Source organism: Scophthalmus maximus, chromosome 11, assembly GCF_022379125.1.
Source record: "Scophthalmus maximus strain ysfricsl-2021 chromosome 11, ASM2237912v1, whole genome shotgun sequence".
In the NCBI taxonomy this organism is placed as follows: Eukaryota; Metazoa; Chordata; class Actinopteri; order Pleuronectiformes; family Scophthalmidae; genus Scophthalmus; species Scophthalmus maximus.
In genome coordinates this window covers 11,704,059-11,729,372 of record NC_061525.1, presented here as the reverse complement: position 1 = coordinate 11,729,372, position 25,314 = coordinate 11,704,059, and the positions used below count along the sequence as shown (strand labels likewise).

General features: G+C 40.5%; 1 protein-coding gene across 6 annotated transcripts in view; it reads right to left on the bottom strand.

The window, feature by feature from the left end:
• The window catches only part of plch1 (phospholipase C, eta 1), a 49,877-nt gene that overhangs the window by 5,067 nt on the left and 19,496 nt on the right, over positions 1-25,314 (bottom strand). For 4 of the 6 annotated variants that reach the window (XM_047335658.1, XM_047335659.1, XM_035622515.2 and 1 more), the window contains 21 exons: positions 24,796-24,942; positions 23,680-23,923; positions 23,237-23,366; positions 20,615-20,785; positions 19,513-19,606; positions 16,985-17,188; positions 16,409-16,529; positions 13,619-13,790; positions 11,788-11,895; positions 9,858-10,013; positions 8,976-9,038; positions 8,301-8,336; positions 7,222-7,316; positions 4,645-4,742; positions 4,373-4,552; positions 3,629-3,736; positions 2,628-2,752; positions 2,413-2,497; positions 880-1,026; positions 609-688; positions 418-477 (listed from right to left, as the gene is read on the bottom strand). In XM_047335658.1, coding sequence (XP_047191614.1) covers positions 418-477; positions 609-688; positions 880-1,026; positions 2,413-2,497; positions 2,628-2,752; positions 3,629-3,736; positions 4,373-4,552; positions 4,645-4,742; positions 7,222-7,316; positions 8,301-8,336; positions 8,976-9,038; positions 9,858-10,013; positions 11,788-11,895; positions 13,619-13,790; positions 16,409-16,529; positions 16,985-17,188; positions 19,513-19,606; positions 20,615-20,785; positions 23,237-23,366; positions 23,680-23,923; positions 24,796-24,942 — 2,624 coding nt within the window. The remainder of the gene's footprint in view (positions 1-417; positions 478-608; positions 689-879; positions 1,027-2,412; positions 2,498-2,627; positions 2,753-3,628; positions 3,737-4,372; positions 4,553-4,644; positions 4,743-7,221; positions 7,317-8,300; positions 8,337-8,975; positions 9,039-9,857; positions 10,014-11,787; positions 11,896-13,618; positions 13,791-16,408; positions 16,530-16,984; positions 17,189-19,512; positions 19,607-20,614; positions 20,786-23,236; positions 23,367-23,679; positions 23,924-24,795; positions 24,943-25,314) is intronic. The other 2 variants (XM_035622519.2, XM_035622518.2) reach the window with 2 other exon arrangements.

The window sequence follows — 25,314 nt, the reverse complement described above, 5'->3', positions numbered from 1 at the left end:
CAGCAAAGAGCAGAGGACATTTTCTTCAACCAAGTAGCACGTCTGAACACAAGTTTTTACACATTACAGTATAAAGATTAAGTTAAGACATGACAAGCAAATCAAACAATTGTATGCTTTTACATGCATTACCTATGGATGGCAACCTTCCTCATTAAATTATCACAACAAACATTATGCAAAAAACTGTTGTAGATGTTGCATGCTTATACTGTTAAGTATTCCATCTTGTTGGCAACGAGACAGTTAAAAACAGTTGTGAATAACAACAGATATTTAAGCAAACTGTATGACTCAGTGGTTTAACGCCACACACAAACAAGTCATTGACGATACGGCAGTACACACGTGGCACTTCTGCATCATGCATCACTGTTTCATGCAGCACCACACAGAGCCTATCGGGCATCAGGATACCTTGTTAGATCCTAGAAAGTGCATTATGGTAAAGCTGGGGTTCAGGACTAGAGGGCTCCACTATAAAGACAAAGGATTGAAGGAGTATAGCTTCAATGATTGATGTGTTGAGGGAAACCCTCCCTTTCTGTTAACCTCAACAATATCAGATGGGGAATGCTTCAGTATCTGCAGGAATATGCAGCACTTACCTTCCCATAGACATCATGCACTGACACATGCACAAAGATGGAAGCTTCAGTCAGCCCCTCCAAGTAAACATGTCTGTAACCTGTTGGTAAACATGAGGAAAGCATTGGTGCAAAAAAGTTAGTCAAAAAAAGAAAGAAAGAAACAGCTGCCATCAGAGTGGTGATTGTGTCGTTTTTGCCTGAGAACTGTGTCTCCTCTTCAGGTCATGTCATTAATGCACACAAGTTTATTTTATTTTTGTTTTTGAAAATGAAGGACTTTTGCACAGACCAGGCATCAGGCTGCTGAAGGCAACAGTCCGTTGACCAATAAAATCTCTTCCAATGGGGTCATGGTCCCAGACAAGGAAACGCACCAAAGCCACCTCAGCCATGTGGAGCGTAAAGGACAGAGTCTCCTCCCATACTGGGTTAAAACCTGAGGAAAACACATACACATTTGATCAGTATAATTAGGATCTGTCTCATCAGTGTATCATTCAAACACAAATAGTATGAAAGTAAGAAAGATGGTGGAAGAAACGATGTGTCAAATGTTGTATTTCATGGGTCAATGCCCTGCACAATAATCTTATAATAATGTGGAGCTCCCCAGGCTCCATAACCTTTCAGAGAGAAGGCTTTTTTCCCCTCCTAATGCCGGGTGCCCTCATCTGTGGAGACATGTTATGAGTGACACCAGCAGACCCCTCCGTCCTACATCCTTTAAGCCTCTAATTAGTTCATCTGACTGTCAGAGGAACAGTGCTCCATAGCCCAAAGTAAAATGCAGCATCTGTGGCTCTGGCATTTCTACTCTGTTCTCTGCTCATCTCTCTGTTAACGCAGAGGTGAGGTTACTTCATCTCCTATCTGCTTTTGTTTGTCATACATGTATAATATGTATAGTGTAATATACATATAGTATGAAAGTATGCAAGTGGCACTATTAATGAAAGTTTGCATGATGCAGAGCAACTGTGAAAAGGTCTTTACATAACATTAAGGCAATATACAAGTTTGAGAAAAATAATGTAGAAAATGGTGTAGATACAGTCAGTCCTTTTATCCCAACCTTAGGTTGGAAGATTTTAAAATCCTAGGAGTTGCATTAGATTTGACAGTATAATTCATGTCCACAAATGTTGCTCCGGACATGTTTGAGTGAGCCCATGTGAGAACACAGCAGGAAAATCTCCTGAAGATTCAAAGCGAGCGAGTGGGAGCTCTACCCAGGCGCCACCCTTCGCCTGAATGTTACGGAAATTTTCCTGCTGTTGTTAAACGCATCTGACTCGGACAATCTCCTGCTGCGTTCTCCACCTGTGAACGGCAAACTACCATTTTCCTGGCATGAGTTCATGTCTGAAAACAGTATCAAGAGAAAACTGTATCAGGTGCCCCACCATAACAACAGTAACTTATACATGTGAAAGTCTGGAAAGTAGTTTCTTGTGGACACCTTTCTAATGTGATAATGAAACATTAACTCAATTCTGAAATACAGTAAGTGGTAGTCACTATAAAGTGATGCCAGAGGTGAAAAAATCTGATCTCCTCTACTACAGTGTCGGTGGACCACAACTATTAAAGCCTGGCTTTTTGGGAAATGAAACACTTAATATCCCTCCCACAAGAAATAGTCAGTCATCTGCTGGAAATAGAACTTGCAGCAGTTCGAAGGCTGAAAAGGGAAATTATCAGATTGAATTTAAGCAGTTTTCTCATTTGGAAGATGATATGTTGAAACATTCTTCAGTGGTCAAATGGATGTACATCGTTGTGATATTGTTGTATTGTTCAAGTTGATCTGTGTGTGTCTAACCATTGTCATCAACAACTCGTGTCTGCTCCTTGCAGCAATCAACCGGAAGACCGATGATCTCCACTTCCACAAATGGATCAATAATCTGATAGAGAAGAAAGGACAATGAAAGTAATTAGTTTTTATTTTTTGGACTTTATACCTGTATTCTAGTCAAGAGTAATATTGTGTATCGGGTGTTGATGTGAGAGAGACTTGTCCTGGCGTATTTTTACCTCTCCACGGTCCCCCAGCATGGAGTCTGGTGGTTTGGGCAGCTGCTGTCCACTAATGATCTTGAGAATGAGCTGCTTCTTGGGGTAGGCTGGAAGTGGGTCATCACTGAATGGGTTGAATGAGCCTGGAGGGGGGGGGGGGGGGGGTGAAAGACAGCAGAGAACTTTGATTTATGTCATCACTTAGTCCTTAAACCCAGGCTCTCTGATTGTTGTTTGTTCTGGTTTCCAGATTCAAAATGTGCAAGAGTGAATATAAGAAACATATTTCAGCAACTAATTAGATTATGTTCGTCAACTGGAAAGCACAGGTTCTGTGCTCTCCATAAGCATTGCATCATAAAGAGCCGTACTATAAACTACATGTACGGCAAGACCATGAAAATCAAAAATGCATCTGCTTTGCTGTGTAACTAACTCAATAGTTGGATAGCTGTCAAACAATAGTGTCGAAAGTGGTGGGGAAAACATACTTGTTATTTATAACATACAGAATACAATAATTGTTTCTTCCCTGCAACTGTGTATAAAAAAAGAGGGCATTTTGTCTCCTTTCTACTTCCATTTGTCTCTTGCTGAAAATATGATTTGGTTTTAAGGGAGCAAGCAGATACAGGATATATTGTGTCTACTATTTTTATTATTATCATTTTACCAGTGGAAATCAAGAGGTGGATAATTGATTTAGTTTGTTTTCTGATATATTATTATATAACCATATCACATGTATTCATCCTCGAAGAATAATTACATGGTAAAGATCATGTGCAACATCCCTTTATCCAGTGTGTTTTTCGGTGGTGCAAAGCTGCGAGTTGAACATGGCTCCATTCCTCCAAATGAAAAATGCTTTACACAAGCCTATAACATATCATATAATGGATCCAATCACAACAAATTATATGAAAATCAGAGTTCATTGTTTATGAACAAACAAATGGCTTGTACCGCTATGTTTGTGTTTGTTTGTGTGTGTGTGTGCAGTTCATCTGTTGCAGTACCTTTACACATGGGAGGGGGCTTGAGGACGTAGCCGATACCTCCATTCACCATGAACTTGGATCTGTTGAGCTGCATCATCCGGCCTTCTGTCTGGTAGTTCAGAGCGACTAGAGAGAAAAATGAGTAAAGACCTATTTAGTTACTAACTGGCACTAAACCTCTGCCCACATACAGTAAAGGGTGAAAATCACTAGGAATGCTCAATAGTCTGTGGGCGGAATCACAAATCATATGAGGAGACTGATGTTTTGTTTTATTTTTTTGCATTCATTAAATGCTCATATTTGATTCATTCATTATATGATTTTATTCATTCGGCCTGTTTCTTCGTACAACATTGAAGCCTTTATTGGGAAAAACAGATGAAGAAAAACAAGCAAAACGAAAATGGGGGGGCAAATTACTTCTGCTTCAAGGATAAGTTAGTTTAAAGTTTCTCACATTTTGTTTCTTTTTTTGTTCTATATAATTTCTATAATGGTGTTGGAGTATAACTTCACCTTCATACCCATTACTTTCTGCTCTCGAGGCCACTAACTAACCACACAATATGATGTGTAAATTTAGTGTTAGATGTGCAGTTCGCAGATGAGGTGTGTTTGTTTGTCTGTGTACATGAGGTATGCAGTGTCTTTTAAATGTGTAATGGCAGGTTTGCAGCTTAAGGGAAGGCACCTGGTGTTTTCATCAACAGACAACCTCCAAACAGGTAAGAAGCTTAGAGCAACAGACCGCCCTCTTACCCAACTGACAGCCCACGTTCCAGTAGAACTGGGGGTTGAAGTTGGATGAGTCGATGCGATAGGCTGAGGGATAAATCCGTGACAGCTGCCTCTGGTTAAAAGCCAGGAACTGTTCTGCTTTGTGATTGACCAGAGACTGCGCTCTGGTCTCACTGAATGACAGAACGTCACCTGGGGTACCTGAAGAGAAACACGGGTTAGGCATGAGAGAATGTCTCATTGAGAATGTCTACATGCTTGTGTGTTCCGGTGTCATGGCTTTGGTGTTTCACCTTCATTAAGGCACTCCTGTGAGGCAATAGAGTTGGTGAACACCACCAGGTTTGACAGATCTCTGCTCAGTTTCATCGTCTTCCTCTTCCTTCCACCCCTAAAGCAATTGCCGGATGACAGAGGACAATTGCAAGAGAAGGCATAGGACAGGGAGTAAAGTAATGAAGTAAAAACAATATCACGTAAGTACATTCATCTACCCACTTAAGTATTAACAGTGGCCAAAACATGGCAGGGAGGAGAGGACGGTCCATCAGAGAAGCAGCTTGCAAACCGCAGGAAAGAGCATCAAAGGCAAAAAGCTTAATAGGGACCATAGCTCATGCAGTGCAGCAACACACACATTCAAAGTCGCGCACAGTTACTGTACATACACGCAGTCAGGCGCATGCAGTCTTACACAAAAACAGTCACATAGCCACTCAGGCATGCTTGCAGGAATCGGCATTGTGACAGATCCTGAGGAAGCGCATATAAATATGCAACCAGGAACAGTGAGTGGGATTACAAAGAGAGACAAAGGCCTTGTAGACAGAGAGCGACTGAGGCAGGAAAACACTGATGAATTTGTCATATATGTCTTGCCCAAATGATTGCTCACAAATAAAAAATGAAAAGAACAGAGACAGAGGTAGACAAAGAATGTGTGTGAAAGAGAAGCAGGCTAAATTAAAGCTGCAGATGAACACCGATTCTTTTTCTTTTTAATTAGAAAAGGCACAATGATGCTTGAGGAAAGATGAAGGACCGCATGAGTGGAGATGTTCAACAGAATAATTTAGTGGATAAAATGTGAGAAAATTAAAAAGTGGCATGGGCAATGGAGGGAATTAAATAACTGCATTTATTACACTCAAGAACAGTTTTGAGATACGGTACTTAAATATTTCATGCAACGTTTACATTTTTTAACAAAATTTTATTTCAAAATTAAACACTGCAATTTTTACTTTACTGCATTTGTAAATACAGCTAGTCTACTTACTATTCAGACTGGGAGAACTTGGATCAGTTTTTATAATGTAGCATATAGATTCAGATTAAACAAACACAAACATATTGTATATAAAACAGTTCAAGTCATTTCCACCTGAACCAACTACAACATTAAAGTCTTGTTAACATGTCAAGGGAGTCGCTGTGTCTGTCCACAGCCGTCGGTCACTATGGCCACAAGTACAAATTATGAATAAATTAAAATGCTGAGCACCTGCAGCTCTACTTTAATAATTTCCCACTGATTGGTTTAGAGTATCAAGTGCATTTAGGGCACAGATCAAGTGCATTTAGGGCATGTACATGTAGTTAAACTCCAGTAAAATGCTGCTACGCCTCAAAAAAGTCGTACTTAATCTCTCGAATAACCATACGAGTGTTTTGGGTCTAACATGCAGTAAACCAATCGGTGGGGGATCGTACATTCCTTATAAAAACCAGATCTTATTGCACTTTACCAGATTATTATAAGGGAAGATCTGCCAGAAAGTGAGAGAGAGTGCTTCTCTGCAGAGGTAGCGAGGATCTGCTCGTGTGCAAAGTGAAAGCATGTGAGTAGACAATTTGTGTATGTAACAAGCAGAGAGTACACACACTGTGCACTCGCCTATTATCATTATCTTGATAATGCACATCTGAAATAACACTGAAACACTGAGCCATTTGATTTCCGACCAGGTTCTCGACAATCGTTTTACGCTGCCTCGAGGCAGCGATGTGCCAACAACACACCTGACTACCCCTAAGACCAGTCATTGTCAAACACAGTCTGACATTTCGTGCTGCCATGTTTCCACAGTATAGCCACGAATGGATAAACACTGACTCTAGAGAAGGACTTTCCTATTTTACGTTACCCGAGGGTTCTCCTTCAGTTCTCCTACATAGTTGGAAGGGGAGGGTGATGCACTGGGTATTCAGTTGGATGCAAAATGCAACCTCACCTCTACATTCCACTAAATCGTATCTCTAAGTATTTTTTTATTGTGGGCCGGGTATTGATGCTTTCACTATACTCATACTCTTATTACTTTTAACCAGTGTTTTAACCTCAACTGTGTTCTAATAAAAGAACACCGCTGAGGTTGGATAAAATGCCCATCTTTGACCATATTTCATGTGATAAATGAGCCATGAGCCACTGGAGCTGCATGACGCCATATGTGATGCCTTTTGTCGTGGCATCAATTTCATTCATCCGTGGTGCACAAGATTCTTTGGTCTTTTGCACTTACTGCATGAGAAACTGAAAAAACCTGCTACATTCAAATTTTTAACAAAATGGTTAGGATTTCAAAGAAAAGTGGAGAAGTGATGATTGTACACTTTTCATTTGAGAGATGATAGATTTTGAGAAGAGATGGAATCAGAACCATTCAGGTTTTCCCTTCCTTGTTGTCAGCCGTATAGCTCCAGACCTGAAGTCCTTCATTCTTTCCCTCACACAAACATTAATGACTGCTGGAGAAGCTGTAGCGGTTGATGCCCTGGATTTTTCACTGCTCCCAGCAGTCAGCAACTATCAAACCCTATATTTGTCAGCGATTGTCAGTGTTGTGATGAAGCAGGTCGAAAGTCACCTGTTGAACTGTCCTCCAGCTTCCCTCCCAGACTTCTCCTGACCGTCCTCCTCCTTGTCGACGCTTTGGCATGACAGCCTGGATTTGGAGTGCCTCTGGACAACGTACACACACACAAACAAACACAGAAAGAGAGGGATATATAAACAAAGAGACACTTGCATTGTAATTATGGTTTGCTTGTTTCTGGTTGGAAAAGCAGAAAAGTATTGCCTATATCCCTGCCTTCAAGTGTTACACATTATACATGATACCACCTACACACACAGTATAAGAGTTCATGGACTGGTACTGGTGTGTCTTTGGCAAATTGTATGCGTTTCATAGAGTATATAGTGTACATAGCATAATTATAGTGAGTGTGTTGGTGGCGCAACATCTCTATTAGAGCTAAAGTGGACTTGAGAAGAGAACAAGGGTTGCAGTAATTACAGGGTTTAGGCAGCTTGCCAACAGACTGCATGCACCCATGCATGCAAACATATACATATACATGTGGGAGGATGCATGATATGCAAAAAATAGGAGGCATTGAAAAATGAAGAGGAGATGTGAGTCGGTAAACAGAGGAGGGCGAAAGTGACACGGCTGAGAATTTATGGAATGTGGTGAGAACAACACACAAATATTATACTGTAAAATCAATAATAGATTGAATCGTTTATAACAAACATAAGAATGACCAGAAAGCAAATTGAAAACAGAATTTTAACTAAGCATTTCTCCTAGGGCCTACACCAAAGGCAACTTCTTCAGGACAAACACATAACTTAAAGAGAGTCAATCATGCTTTAGACTTGCATGTGTAATTCCCTGGCATGCATTATGCATGCATTCACTGCACTGAGCTGCTGTGTGGAATTGGAAGATAAGTGTGGCAGTCTTGATTACCACAGGTTGAAGATAGCTCAACAAAAGTTTCTTTGTATTTGCATTTCCGATGTGGTGGTGTGATTGTAAAGGTGCAAATGTCAGAATATTATAAGACATAATACATACATGTATTGTGTGGCAGATATACAGTATAGTGACGTTAGCATGCTCACAAGGCATTCCCGTATTGTAATACAATTTTGTACCTCAAGAGGTGAAAGTGAGTCACTGAAGCATCCAGTCTGCCCTCAGTCCAACATGTGAGGATGAAGAAGTAGTAACTGAGAAGGTTACGGCAACATTCCTCCACTCTTCCCTGACTAAACCAAGACTTAGTCTAACAATAACGTAAGAAAACACCCTATATAATCAAATTGCAAGGTGAACCTGTGTGGTTATTCTTCAATCCATGCAACAGAAACAATGTGTTAATCGTCTACTGCTCTTCCAGCAGTTTCCTAAGAGCTGTGATTCACCAAGGCAAAAATCTGGCCATCAGGCACCATCATGGTTTCATTGTTGACTTTCTCCTGTAGTTTCACATGTTTCCAGCACCATTGGCTCTAGTGGGCCTTCTCAGTGGCTGTTAAAATGAGGACAGAGGCTGCTCAATGAATTCTGTCTGACTGGCTGTTTTGGCCAAGAGAATCAGCTATTTCATTCCATTTAATGAAGGTTGTACAACGTTTAAGAAATGCAAAAGACACATGTTGGTTAAAGACCAATGGATACTATTCAGTAAAGGTGTTTAAAAAAGGAACCTTTCTAAGGCAGGGAAATAAATTGTAAAACAGCAGCGAAATGTTATATTACCACTGAACCTGAATGTGAATCCACACAAATAGATCAAAAGAGACAATCTCTCTTTCAATGCTCCTCACCTTCTGTTTGAGTGTCGTGATGAACGATCTGCTCTGGGATTTCTTCAGAACCCCCCTGGAGCTCTAGGGAAGAGGAGAACACATTAGGAAATCCCTTGTGTGTGTTTGTGTGAGTGTGAGTGTGAGTGAGTGTGAGTGAGTGAGAGTGAGTGAGAGTGAGTGAGAGTGAGTGAGTGAGTGCGTGCGTGCGTGCGTGCGCGCGCTTGTTTACATTCATGTGTGTGGATTATCTGGTGTGAATCTAATAACAACCACATTAATACACAGAGTGAGTCACTTAAACCCTAAAGCTCAATAGCTGGAGGGAATGCAACAGGTATCGTCCAATAAAGCACAGCACAGCTGAGGAGGAGAGTGGGTGAGGAATGAGAAAAAAAAATTACAGAACGGACCGAGACGGAAAAAAGCTTTAGAGACTGAAGAAGGAAGTGAAGGGGATCACCAACAAAGCAGGAGTAAAAGAGAGAGAATAGAAAACCCGATGCACAACACCCACTACATTAACATGGCTGTCAGGAAACTGAAGCTGCTATAAATAGCACGAGAGGCAAGCAGGGATATTAAATATTAAGTAACACTGCAGACATTTTGTTTCTCATCGCTTCGGTCTGTTTTGACACGGTTTGGATGAAACACCATCCGTGCAGGTGGAAATAGCACGGCCCCTTCAGAGTGGCCTGAGGAGGTGCTGGGGGTTTGTGCATTTCTATCTGTTTGACCTGTGACTGGTGCAGTAGCTAGTCTAGTCTTCTCCTATATTTTCTCCATCTCCCTCTGTGACTAATACCATGGCCAAGTTTTAATCCCTCTCTCTTCTCTTTGACTGTTCACAAGTATCACTATGCTCCATATGCAGCACTACACATTGCCTCAGGGCTGTACCTGCCGCAGGTTTTTCTGGAGACCCTGGTGCGTCGCCCGGAGCAGGGCTCGGATGCTGAAACTGTCGGTGTCTTCCTTGTCTCCAATGCGAGACTCCTTCAATAGAGAGTCCAGTTTCTTCCTGATGTGAGACTCCACCTGGTGGTGACCGTTCCCCTGTGTGAAAGAAGAGGAACGTTAGTCGGAAGGAGAAGGAGAAAGGGAGCTCGGCTTTTGAGCGGGAGGGACGAGGAGCTCTTTCGATAAAAGGTAATAGGTGGTATTTATTGACAGGAGATGATGGAGAGTTTTGCTGTTTTGCAACAAACTGGACCTGCTGGCATCGATGCAAAGCACCTGAAACCAAGAGCGACCAATAAACAACAGCAGGGCCACGGCACTACAGTCACAAATGCAGTTCCAGACCAACCAGAAGTATTTTTTCTTATCGGCTCTTTGTGCATTTCACCGTTTGTATTTTTTACGTGACATGCGAGTTGACACTGCTTCAAAATTTATTACGTCTGCTGAAAAGCTTTAGTCACTCTTTACAGATATTTATAAAAGACTACCTAAAAAGAAAAGAAAACATCAACTCTTAAGATCTTAAAAATCAAACACCAAAAGTTCCTGAATCTGATTATTTATTTTTGCATTAGATATTAGCATCACATTGTTATAAAGTAGCTAATAGACAGTAAGAGTCTAAAATTTGAAACACCTAATCTTGCAGACACGTTAACGTTTGTTTAAAGGAATAGTTTGATTGGGTAATAGATCTTGAGTTCCAAACCTTCACATCTTTTAAAATCACTCAAATCCCTGTTTATCATATAGTCAGTACTGACTCTGTCGTCAGATGTAGATGATTTACATGCTACGCTTACTAATCCTCACCATTTTGCACCAGCAGAGACAGGTGTAAAATCACGCAACAACATGTTTCCATCTCCAAACCACTACTGCGATTACTACCCTTTACTACAGGTGCCGTGGGAAATCTGTTGCCTACTAAATGAGGAATGAGAAAGTTTGTCTCATGAGCCTTACGCATTTGATTTAAATAAAAAATAAATAAAATCTATTTCTTCGTTTTCTACAAATGGAAAACAGAAATATTTGACATCATATCCAGAAGAGAGAGTGAACATTATACACAAGTCACTTTTTTTCCACAGCCCACTCAGTGGTGACTGCTGTAAACATCCTGGTTTAATGAGCTCAATACAAAACCTCACATTAGTGGAAAAACCTGCCAACACCCCTTTAAAATGGCAATGATCATCCAAAGTGGCATCTGCAGTCTCATGATTCCAGTTAAATAAGGGAAGAACAATGCTATTTTCAGTTGCACAGCTTAACAGTTTGGAAAATAATTGAGTGTTTTCCTGCCAAGGGGGACCCATGGCCCTACTGTATGGTTAAAAAAAACAAAAAGGAGTAAGAATGGAAAGTTCATGAATGATCTGTAGCAAGATAAGATGCTCTGATGTTTTTAAAGGTCGCTGTAATGCTTATCTATTTAAAAAAACAGCAAGTTCTACTTTTCCGCTTGCACTGATTTATATCTGCATCATCAAGCATTGATTATTCAAAAACATTAACAACAACAATAATCAATAAAACAAGCACCAACATCAAAACCAAATTACTGAAGTCATTGTGTTGAGCACAACAATATTATGGAGATCCCATTATCTAACCTACGTAAGTGGTGCCTGTACGTGGAGGAACGAGTCTGATCCACTAACATTAGCCCACTGAGCACACATGAAAAGAAAGCTGCCCAGACACAAATAGAAGTGGCAGATAAAAGCTAATAAGTCACTTGTATATCTTTATTGTTAATACTGGACTGAGAATGATGAAAACAAGGATGATGGAGTCGAGTGATGCGAATAAACATGTCTTGGGGAGGTGGTAACTTCGCAGTTCATTGATTCTCTCTTACGTTGCTGCTCTTGAGCTTGAAGTCGTCCTCGATTTCATCGGCGCTGTCATCATCAGATACTTCCCCTTCCTCTGCGTCCGCGGACAGGTAGGAAGGCAGACGCTTTCCCTGGAAGGAGAAACGACAGACAAAGGCATGGGAGGAGAGCGACAATTTAAACATACAATTGACCCAATGCGTGCGCCATGAATGCAGCACAACCCCTCGCTCATCTCTTTTATGCACAAGGTTGCACCCCTAATTAGGAAAAGCAGATTCAACCAGGTGTCACTCGGTAACCTCTTCTTTTTTGTGGCTCCTTTACCAGTATTTACAAGCATGATTGAAAGCCATTACTGCCACATAGAGGTACACGAGAGGGCACAAGACAAACACTTGTGCACATGCAAGCACACGCACATACATTGTACAATCCGCTGCAGATTCTCTGAGAGGCTCCCTGAGCAGCTCTTTCAGCAGAGTGGAAGCCCATTAGTGAGCCATTCTGAAGGTGTGAGTGGGAGTCAAGATTTTTCCAAGCTTCTTCTTCAAAAAAAAAAATCAGTAACCATTTCAGAGCTTCCTGCATTAAATTGAGCCTTTCACCAGCTGACATCGCCACCCTCACTTCAACCACTGCCGCGCGCAGCCCGTCCCCTCCCTCCCTCCCTCTAGCTGCGTCTGTCAAAAACCCCTTCGCCATTTCTTTGCAGCCCTGCGACTCTGTGGTCCTCACTCGGCAGAGGTGAAGGGCTGTCAAACAAGGGCAGAGAGGGGGAGGAAAGAGGTGGAAGGAAACTGTAAGAGAGGAGTAAAGGGCTTTATAGAAAATCAATAATGCTCTTTCTCTTTTCAGACATTTCCAGAGCCTCTTTTTCTCTGGTAACAAGGAAGGCTTTCTTCACATAACAGATCAAGTCAATTTTATCTGGTTCTAATGAAAGACAATAAATGCTGAAAGCTTTTGTTCATCCGGCTGCCCTCTCCTTCTGTCCCTCACCGTTTCTTGGTATTAATAACTGATCGTGAGCTGGTTGATAAGGATCAGCTGGGTCGGAGGCCGTCAAAGTGAGAGCCAATATTTCAAAATAATAGGGAAAAAAATGGAGACATGTTGAGGATGATCATATTAAGTGTTTCTCAGATCATCTAACCGGACGCCTGTCCTGCCAGTGCAAAAGTGCTGCAAGGAGATAAGCTAGCAAGGATACACATGATGTACTTTGAGATAATAAGAAAGTCATATATAAATGAGCTTTGTTCATATGAGCTTTGCAAAATGATGTGGCAATAAAAGCTATCACGTGTATTTCCTATTTCCTTTCATTTTAAGCAACTGGATAAACAGCTCTGCAGTGGGAAGGGGACAGGGTTGTTAACAGTGTTTGTATCTCTGAAAGACGCCACAGTGCAGAAAAAGGAGCGAAATTTAGCCCGTCAACCCCGACGTCCTGTTTACATCCGTGCCAGTTATACAGGGAGGGACTCACATCCACTAGCGTGAGTTACAAAAAATGCTGTCACTCTTCAATTCTATGAGTAATACAACGACCTAGTTTTATCCTCCCTAACTCCTCTTCCTTCACTTCTATCTGTTTATGGGCATTAATTATCTGCCTCTCAGTGTTTTCACCTCCCCATCCTAAGTACATCAGCACACATGAAGTAAAATATGTTGAGATAACTGGTGCTCAGCTTTACAGAAATGGAGAAGTGCGATGATGAAACACACCAACTAACTGAGCATATTTAATTTAAGCACTTTATTTGCTTACATGTTGCTATTTGCCAAAAACTCATATTTAAAAACATACACTGGCCATCCAGCATCCATCCATTGATCTGTTCTTACTTTGATGAGTATCTTGCCCTGCAGGCTGTTGGGACTGGGTAGAGTTTTGGAGTCTCTGCTTAGTGCGTCTCCCACATCGAGTTTGTCTCCAAAGATTTCTCGCAGGTACTGAGCAATCTTCTTCTGCTGCTGGATGCTACAGTGGTTCTCTATGGACAGAATTACGGGGTACCTGGAGAGAGAAAAACACACATTCATACGCATTAATTGAATAAAACCGTGAACACTAAAGTGCCTTGAGTGGAGCCAATGGACTGAAGACTGATCTGCCCACTTTAGTGTGATCACATTTCACACTTTACTACCATTTCTCACCTCTAACCAAGAGCGCAAAGGAACATTTTGAGAAATACAGCTACCTGAACACCCCTTCACCTCTGCGGCGTGGTGTGTAGTTGAGGATTATGTTTGTGTGCGTGCGTGCGATTTAATTTAGAAAAGGTGAAATGACTTGTGGCCACACAGCCGCACAGCTCAAATGTCAGGTTTGTCAGACTGACAGCTCTCCCTCAGGGGACACGGCCCCCACCTCCACCTTACACACAGCAAGACCCTCAGCCAAAGACGAAAATAGACGACAGAGAAAGAGTAACATCCCGAGTCATTTCATTTTGACACAGTGAGTTGGCTCAGTGAGCTGTGTAATGTGTGTGTAATGTGTGTGTAATGTGTGTGTGTAATGTGTGTGTGTAATGTGCGTGTGTGTGTGTGTGTGTGTGTTTTTGAGAGAAAAGATTTCACTCCATTTCAACAGAGCCCAGGGGCCATTAATCATATAAACAGGTGGCAATAATGATAAAATATCAGCGTTAATGTCCTTAAAGGGAGACAGATAAAAAAACAGGATGTTCACTTTATTAATCTGTTCTTGCTGTCAGCTTTATTACAGATGACTAATTGATAAGATATGAGTTTATGAGGCTATGCAGGTATTGCTTAATTAGCAAATGTGAATATTTTATTTGGAGTCAAGTACAATTGACACATGGTTAATCTGTCGCAAAGAAAAGTTACTTTAAAGACTAAATTTATCTAAAGATAATTATATCATTTGGCATTTTGCTGGAAAACTTAAATAATCAATTAATTGTCAAAATAGTCAGTGGTTTTCTGTCTGTCAATCAATTAATCAACTTTTTTTCAGCTCTAATCAGAAGCATCCATAGATTACAGTCAAAACCAACAAAAATGGAATGGAAAAGGGGGGAAAGGAGAAAAAGTCAAAAGACATAGCAGTCAAACATTAAAGAAAAAATAATTTTCAAATGAATTTTCTATCCAGAACCTAAGAATGTTTGGTAATATGTTATATCTCTCCATCTCTCTCTCTGTGCCTCTAACTGTGTTGTCTTAATGTTGCTTCCCTATTTAATCACACTTTAATCTATTTTCTTCTGTGATTGATTGCTGGATGAGAATGGCACTTAGCAGAGTGCACACACACATCAGTCTACTTCTTATAGCTAACAGAAAAATAAAAGGGAAAAGGAAGTTGTTTGCCAATTTGAACCAAACGGCCCAAAACTCATAGATCTCAACACCATAAATGTGTCTTATTTCTTTAAATCATATTTTTTTGAATACAGATTTTTTTTTGTCCTACAAATAAATACACAAATAAATAAATACAACTATAAACACCTTTTGTGGAGGTAATATTTTCAAAGTTATCCGATAAATGACGAATAAAAGTTGTAATTTGCTTCCTTTGCTGTCAGACAGGCTGCTGCAGGTCTTCAAATGGCAAGGAAAAAGGAATTATTTGACATGTTTGGAAACACCCTGATTCACTGTTTTGACAAGGATTAGATTAGAAGATTCATATTATTCATTGTGTCCGTGCAATGATTAATACCTATCTATATTTGGTTTATTTAACCTACACAAAAACAAAGTGTGTGCCTCTAGGCCTCGCTCACCAACTGCTGACTGTAGCTGCATATCTCATGGACAGAAGTGAGAGTGATACTGATCTTCCCATCAAGCTCTCATCCCTTCAACACCAATCAACAACAAACAATGCGTCAAAATTGAAAGAGCAAACAACCACAAGTTAAATTGGCAGCGAGACAATTAGTGAAAGAAGAATGAGTGCACAAGCTTCACACCGTGGTGCAGGCCTGAGTTACAACAAAGCACAGCCAAACTGAGTCGCACTTCCTTTTCGATTACATAATCTACTCCGACACTGTCTGAGCCTCAAGTAAATGCTTATATAACCGAGCTGCTGCCATTGTAAGAAGCTGCAATTGATGGTAAACGTGAGCCAATGTGGCAGCAGGACGCTGCATCATTCACCACTTTGTTTGGGTATTGTTGGACCCAGCAGAGACAAACAGTGGCTCCTCGGGGAGCCGGAGGAAACACCGAGAAGCAGATGGCTCATTTAAAGGTGCTAATTACTGCCAGGAACCTCAGGGCTTTCTGAAAAACACTTTTTCTCCTTTATGCAACTTTCTTGTTTAACCTTATGGGGAAACATTCCATGAAATGCACAGATATTTTATTCTAACGGTGTGAAAAATGATAGTTATAGATTTCCTTTATGAGGAAAACTACAGTAGTTTTGTTGCTTTATAAACAAGGAGGGTGCTTTTATGGTTCATCTTGTCTCATAGTGCACCAACACAGTTGAACTGCAGAGATCAATAATCAGTGATGCATTCAAGGCTATTTTTCTACCATAACAACAACTATGGGATAATGGAAGTGTCTAATATCCACAAAATGTCACTGACAATCGCATGCAATCCTCACACTCACACAGTCCCACAGGGAGCTTTGACTCACTGGTTATTTATGAAGGCATATTTATTGATGGTCTCTATGACAGACTTGAATGGTATCTTGGAGGTCAGAGTGTAGCCATGTTGGACAACTGGCTCTCCATCAGGACCATCCCAACAGTCCACTGCAGGAAAAAAGAACAACAGAAGAAATGATGCATGAATATGGAAAATATTTATAACTTCCTCTTTCTCTCCCTTTTTTCAGTTTCTTCTCTTCTTCTCATTGTTCTTCTGAGAATGTAGAAAAGAAAGTGAATTTTGTTTGAAGTTGTCCTTTCACATCTCTTATCCTCGACAATTTTGCATTCTAAAAAAAAAAAAAGACAAAAAACTTTTTCAAATTGTTGAGCATATATCCATATAAAAAATGTTTTGTTCTGTTCAAATGTCCCTTGATGGTGTGACCATGAGCCAGCATGAACATTACAAAGATCCTGAAACTGAAGCAGGTAAATGGTGTTCATCCATCTATTTCTTTTATTATTCACACACTGTGCTTTTCTGACTGTGCTGTGTCAAAATGTCCTCCATGACAAAAGGCACGCGGCAAGATGTTCAAATGTAAACACGTGCTCACCCTCGACGCAGCGGCAGCCGGACTGCAGCACCCAGGCGTACATGTCGGTCTTGGAGTGGGAGAGAAGCTGGTCTCCGGTCAGGTATGTGTTATGAGAGGAGGCAACAAAGTAGTTAGAGAGCGGCTGCTCCATGTCTTGATTCACCTTGTGGTGCAAAGGGTTGAAAATGTCACACGCCGGACTTCGCATGAAACTTGTAAAACCTGAGGAAAAACACATGAAAACAAACTACAGTTATTATCGGAATCAGTCTATGGCAAGATTTGACTGTGTCCATCATGTTTTGCAGCCATTTCGGGTTGGTGGCTCAATGGCTGGCAACATCAGTCGATAAACTCCCAAAAATTATTGGATGGATTGACGGATGGATTTTGTACATTAACTATTCCCTGATGATCAATCCTACCAATTTTTTGTAATATCAGCATGCTAACATACTAAACTAACATGAACACAGACTATATGAAGATGGACGACAAATGTGAAGCCAAAATATCTTAATCGCCCCATGGTGGCTAGCTGCAGTATAGGTCATAAACGCTGCCTCCGCCATGTTAGTCGATGGGAAATGGGCCAAACTGGTCAAAGTTTATGGGGAACACAGAAAACGTGCTTAAACTTTAGTTTCTCATACACTGATCCTACATCCCTCATCCAACCAATGGTGCTTGTTTCCTAAAATCCCGGAATAAAAGTGACACAATTTCTTTTCAATTTCAACACAACCAGCTACCAGATTTCATCATGCAACTTCGAACAGTGACATCTACAATATCTCCTAATCAGCAAGTTGAGCTCCAGGAAATAATTGGATAACAGACAAGCACATTATAACCCTAGCGCCATGCACGAACAGGACTGGCAGAGAAGAAAGCATCGTTTCATCCGGAGAGGGGGAATAAAAATGAGACAGGAATACCAAGAGCAGGAGAAGTAGGCAAGAAAGCAGACGAGAGGAAAGAAGCAGAAGGTTGATGTGTAACATCTTACTGTGGAGGAGAAATGGGAAAGATTTTTTGCTATAGAAAGTCTGTAATGAGACTAGACATGCAATCTTTTCATGGTATCATCATGGCAAAATACAAATTTTAACAGTTCACACACTGTCCCATGACTACGTATATGCATGTATAACTATACTGGACACTATGTCCCGTCACACAGACATGAAGGGATCAAATATTGTGGGTACCTCATCCCACTGTAAAATGTTACGGCAGTCTCAATCTGTTTGTACATTTCTGTCACATCTGTGCACAAAGCATGTTTACACACACACACACACACACACACACACACACACACACACACACACACACACACACACACACACACACACACACACACACACACACACACACACACACACACACACACACACACACACACACACACACACACACACACACACACACACACACACACACACACACACACACACACACACACACACACACACACACACACACACACACACACACACACACACACACACACAGCCTGCTGGGAGGGCATCAGACATACTGGTCTGATCAGCCAGACACATACAGTGTTCGCCTTCATGCCTCCAAAGTCAAGATTAGTCGCACTCCTCCTCCTCCTCCTCCTCCTCCTCTCTCTATACTAACAGCTCCTCTCATTTTTGTCACACTCTCATTTTCTCTTTCCCTCCGCCCTCATTCTGGCTCCCCAATTTTCTCACTGCAGATTCCCCTGTCAATCCACACGCCTTCCTCTCCCTTAAGCTCACTCCTCAGCTACATGTGGCATTACGGAAAGTGACAATCAGAGATTAATATATTTAAAAGACAAAATACCAAAACATTAATGGCCCTTATTTTTTAATCTTTTGAGTCACCCAATGTCAGAATTTAAGGTTTTTATTATGAGGGGTGAAACTCAAACTAAATAATAAAAACAGGGTTGATACAACAGTGATGACATTATTAATTACAAAAAGAAAGACGATAGAATTTGGCGGTTGCACGTCACATTACTTGAAGGCAAACATCTTGAGTTGCATTGCTGTGAACAGGTTTTCTTTTTGTCCCAGGCACAGAGTTGTCAGTTCCAAAAATATAAAATATAAAACATGTAGAAGTAGAAAATCCTTACCATTAGTTTCTTAACTTTTGATCTGTATATATTATATTTTCACAAAAAGATTTGCAAAACACTATCCTATCAAGTACAACGTAGGTCTGAAAATCTGAGTATAATTTGAATACCTGTATTTATTTTGAGTAAAAGACAGATTTCTTTTGTGGAGTCGTGTGTGGACATGCAGGCAGGGAACGGTTTCAAGCATTACACAATAATAAATACATAGTAATGTATTTAATAATTAGCCGTTCATAAGCCACATGTGTTCCACTCTGCTCTTACAGGCTGACACATGCTGAATAAACTTATAATGATGTAAACTATTTTTAATTAATAGTTGAGCCCAAGGTGAAAAAAAGAATAAAGAATCAGGGGAATGAAACTAAAGCCGTGAAAGAATATGTGGAAATGTGGGGAAAGTAACCTTCAATTCCCATGACGCCTCCTTGTTTATTCTCGTCAGACTCCTCAAACTTGTCAATAATTTCTGCAACATCCTCTGGAGTCACATTGGCCATCTGCAGAGGAAAAAGATGAACACAACTAATTCAGTATAGTTGCAGTAACATCACAAATTCACATCACAAAACACTAAATATTTAATAAAACAAAACATTCAGTATCACAAAATCCACATGCCCACTCCCCCTCTCCCTAATCAAACAATCACCTTCTTTATGTAGACAGTCCACAAACACGAGAGTCAAGACAACATAGCATGCCTATACTGTGTCTGTGTCAAACTTATGTTGACACATCTGGTTTCTTAAAATCCTTTTTTGGGGGCATCACAGGATCACAGCATCCATTCTTCAATGGCTTTAAATGAAATTGCGCATTCTGCAAGGGCAGAACCTTCTTTTATGGATCCGTAACTCTCCTGTAAGAATCGGCCTAAGAGTCTGCCTTGTGCTCTGTTCATCTGCTCTCAGCAGAGAAATACAATTTTATTTTTCAGCGGTGAAGGTGCAGTATTGTGAGCTATTTTGAACACCAGATGAATATCTGAATGCTCAAAATTGAAATGGTGAATATGAAATGACCTTGTGAAGACACAGAAATATAGTAAATAATGCTAAATGCAGTCAGAATGGAATCCTACTTCCACAATACATTTGTGTTGCTGTTAAATTAAGGGTCAGCCATGTCAAACAGAGAACTGTATTAAGAATCGCAGGCTGGAGATAATAAATACAGCATAATGAAATATGACACCACCGCAGTGTAAAAGAGAAAAGTGTGTCAGAAACACAATGAAAAACGCAGAGAAAGAAACCAATTTTAGGCTTCATAAATTGGCTTAGTGGAGCATATTCCTTTGGGCAGACAGCTGAGACAGTGGGAGTAACACGTTAGACAAAGGAGAGGTCGAAGAGAAATGTCTCTTTTCTGTGGCTGAATGTCAAATTGAGACGGCTGATTCAAGAGAAGGCACCTCGTCATAACACCGTATCAGCTTTGAGGTCACTGGCCGAGCATATCATTGCCTCTAACCCAAGAGCAGTAGGACCAGCGTGACTTCTCACCTTCTGCTCATTGCGCAGGAAGTTGGCCAGCTCCTCTGCTGTCAGGTGGTCCTTCCTGTCGCTATACGCCATCATCAGCAGGAACAGGTCCCGTCTCAGAGACATCATCTTGTAGAAGACCGAGAACTCCTCGTACGTTAGCGTGCCCTGCTGATCGTCCGTGTCTGCTTCCTGAGAGGGGGAGGAAATGTGAAGTCCCAAGCTATTAAACTAAAACTGAATTAACAGACTGAAGTTAAACTCATCACAAACTTGTGGTTATCTGCACAATTTCATGTATTTGATTCAGACAGCCCTCATCTGAAACGACAAACTAAAAGGATCAAGAAAAATTGTGTGTATTATAAATCTTCTCTGTAGGCAGGCTGCCTACCAGAACCATGGACGCAACAGAAATATGGAGACAAGCATAGATGAATTTAACGCAATTGAACAAGCCAAGCAAAGTCAAGAAAAATGATTTTGCTAAATGTGAAAAACATCTAGTTGAATCCAAATGATGGTGGGATGGAAACGGCATTCGAGTATTTCTCCCCACAAGAAATCATGATTCAAGTCTGATTATAAGGCTATAATCTAAGGTGAAAAAAAACAATATTTTCTCTCAGTGATAAGCTGATATCAACCCTGACACTCTATTGATCAGTGCACATAGTTTGAAATTAGAAAATTTATACTTGTCAGCAGATGCTTGTGTGCACAGTTCCCAGCTGCAAACTGTCAAAACCTTTTGGCATGTTTAACTTCACACCAGCGAGCACGGTGTACCAGTTTTTATGACACAAACACATTACCTCTCCAACCTATTTTTCCTCTCCATGTGGCTGACTGCGCATTCTATCCCACCACTTCACGCCGTCTGCACGCTGGGATTCAGCGTCTCACATTACCTGGATCTCACGGGGGCCCACACCAAATCTAATAATACCAGCTAATGCCTCCATCACACTCCCATAATGAGCTCGCTCTGGGCATTGGGGACTCGATCACAGACCGAATCTACACACAACCAGCAGGATAAATCACTGTGATGGACTACATCAGAAATGCATGGACAGAACACAAACACACTGGGTGTATTTTAAGCAACAGCACAAGCTGCTCAGGTGGCATCGCTGCTCCCTCCCAGTGCTTCAATAGAAAGGGATGAAATAAAGTGTTCTTTCTTATCTAAACTCAGAGGATGAAGTGGTTTACAGTATGAAATTACAGTTTAGCCCATTAAAATCGACTGACTTACTAGTGATGTAAAAGAAGCTTCAAGGCAACACTTTGCACGACAATTTAATTTCCAAGTTTTATACTCACTGAGCTGAAACAAGGATTTACTTGTGTCTTCTTACTATAAGCAACATCCTACACTGAACACTGTTTCTATAGTTGAGTTGCTGTTTGAGCTCTTCTCACTAGTAAACTGGGAATGGAAAAATTTGATCTCACATACTTTCCTGCACCAATCAGAATTTTTCAATATTTTAATACAAATCTGATATAATCTGCATTTTTTGCTTATGTTGCCAGCACTGCCCCCACACCCAAACTGTCCAGATGAAGCAACTGAATTATTAAACGCTAAATGCTTCATAATTAATAACTAAAGGTGCTTTTGTTTCCAAATATAATTTTAATAGTTGCTTATATAGTAATATTCTGTTTTAGGTACTTTGTATGTCAATGCAAATTTTCCAGGGCTGTGAGAAACCTGGTCAAGTTTACAGTGATAAAAGATTTTACATTAATGTTGCATCATTTTCTAATGTTGTCATGGCCAGATGAGGGGTAAAGATGTGGTAATGAGTCGCATCTCTTACACAAACACAAATCTATTTAAGAATTAGGCATTATCAAAAGTGTATATGACAAAATTAAGGTCTAGCTTTTGACACTAAAAATAACAAAGTGACATACAGTAAACACGGGACTTCTTCTTGGGCTCCAGCCTCCCATTTTGCCCTGTTGACCCTATTTTTATCACAACTTCAACTGATTCATCATCATCAGAACACATTTTTTTTCTTTGACTAAGTAACTGTTTTTGCACCAATCTCAGACTCTAACCTTATAGATCAATTCAATCACAATCAAAACACTATTGATTAAATCGGTTGTTAAAACCCTATAACAATATGCAATATAAAACATATAAAGACATCATATAAAAAGTGGTCTCACGTGGCTCTGTGTGACTGCACACCATAACTCACTTTAGAAAAGCCAAAGTGCAGATTTCTGACATTACTCAATGTGACTTCTGTTTTAAAAAATTGAAGCAGCACTGTCCTTAATCTACTTCATACTTTTCCTCTAAAAGTGTTTCTCTCGCTTCTGAACATATGAAATATTTCTCACACATTTATCTGAATTACACAAATGCCCATAAAAGTAAAAAATGCAACAGTAGCGTGACATCAGCGATTTAAATATTTATACATAAGGTATTTTTACATGTTCAAAAGTTCTTTTTTTTTATTTAAGGGCTTAACATTTAAATGTTTTTACATTCATGAATTTCTATTCGTCCTTATGTTAAAGTCTACAAAATGAATGTAGGAGCAATTTATTGCATATATTGGTAATGTGTGAAGGAGCATTCCACACCATCACCTTTCTCTTAAGACTGACCTGAAACATTTGCTTGACCTTCCTGCGTGGCAGATTGACATTCAGCTTGTGGAGAAGTTGATAGATCTCCTCAATGTTCAGGAAACCATCTCCGTTTTTGTCAGCCTCCTCAAATGTCTGCTTCATCCACGTCACAGACACACACATTAAGGAAAATCAGGTATGTATCAACTGTCGAGACAGTTTGTATGTGGACGGAGCTGGTTGGGCACCTAATAACTCGCATGTGTGCATTATTAGTTTAATATAATGTTAGTAGTGTATATTTTTCTTGAAGAAAAACGCTTTGGAATTCACATTCTGGAGAAGAAAACCTTCTCTAAAATGTTAATTGTTTCCCCTTTGAGTTCAGAAAAAGTACATAATCACTAAATTGTTCATGACACGCACACTGTTTCACCTGGCGACAGTGATTTAAATGTGTCTCTCTTCTTAAAGGATATTGGTTGTGCGTACGCTGCCGTTTGGCCAGTGAGTCCTCATCGCTGATCCCAGCCATCAGGTAGCGCAGGCCAGTTATCCAGGTTCTTGCTTCTTCTGCATTGGACGTCACCAAGTCGAGGGACTCCATGTGGTTACCATGGTACACTGTGAAACAGCAGGCTGGGTCAAAGCTGCCGTCTGCATGCCGATGGAAGATGTCTGATTGACCCCCCTCTGTCACTTTGTACAGCGAATCAATGGTGACTGATAGAGAGGAAGTGGCATGAAAAGGAAGAGAAAAGACTTGTTTGATTATTTGTTAAAAATGCCTACAAATGAACTACAATTCTATTGTTTTCTTATTGCTAAGAAATCCCACACGGAGAGCAGCAATCCAACAATATACTGACAAGTGATCCTGACGTAGCAGGAGCTTGACGTAGCCTTTACTCTGTGACGTCAATCCCACGTGCATTATAAATTCTCGGTAGAGAACCAAATGTGTGTTATGTGTATTAATCCACTAATCCATAATCCCCAACAAAGACACTATTTATTTTTGTTTGGAAAAACTAGTGCCCAGTTTATATAGGAAATTACGGGTAAAGGTGAAAAAAAGAAATTATGAGAGACAGAGACAAACAGAGTTTTGGAACTCAGAATACTGACAGCTTTATCCTTTGATATTGTAACCGACCACTTGATAACATATACATATATCCATCAACTACACACAGTTTTTCTTCTTGATAGTACCTGTTGGACACTTTAATGCTAATAAGGTGCAACATTACGTGGTTGTTGTTTTCTTCTGAATATTTGTCAAGGCCAGATGTTTAAATGATGAAATGATTTTATTATTATTTGAAAGACATCAATAGAGGCTCTTTATATATTCATGTCTCAGTCTGTGTTCATCACATACTGTTTTCACTGCAGGCTGTTGGTCCCCTCTTAGGTAGACATCAGCCAGTGTTGCAAGTCTTATCTTGGGATTTTTTTTAAAGGAAAATTACATGGGCATTTTTGCAGTTGTTTTCTTTTTCTATTTTTGACATAACTAGAAATAGGCGTCCAACTTGGTCTGTGTAGTCCATTATGTGCTTGTAAATGCGTATATGTGCACTCATACTCACTCTTGGCCTTCTCACTCTTGCGTGAGGGCTTCCAGCGGATGCAGGAGCGATGCTCATCCAGGTAGAAGAGTCTCACCAGCCCTTTAGATCCTGCCTTCAGCTTTACCATCTGCGTCCCGGACTGCATCACACTCATGCATCGCTCCACTGCGGAAAGAAAGACAAGCACCTGGGTCAGTGGAGCACTATGTACAGTCACAAAGGGGACAGGTGTCTGACTTTATTTGTCCTTTTCAGGAAAGAGGTAAGGCAAAGTGTCACAGAGTCGCCCAATTAGCCAAGCAGGCGGCAGCTGATTTGGGTCAGAGTCCAAACTGCGACAGAGACGCAACTGTGTGAAAACAGTCCTCCACTGACCTGCTCCTGGAAGCAGCTCAGAGAAGGAAGAGATAGAGAGACATCTCATAGAGAGAGACACAGTTGATGTGTGTCTCTGTTTCACAGAGCCAGGAGGTTCTAACGGAAGAAGATTTCTGTATCATACTGAGGCAGGTGGGAACTACAACTGGGCTGCTTCAT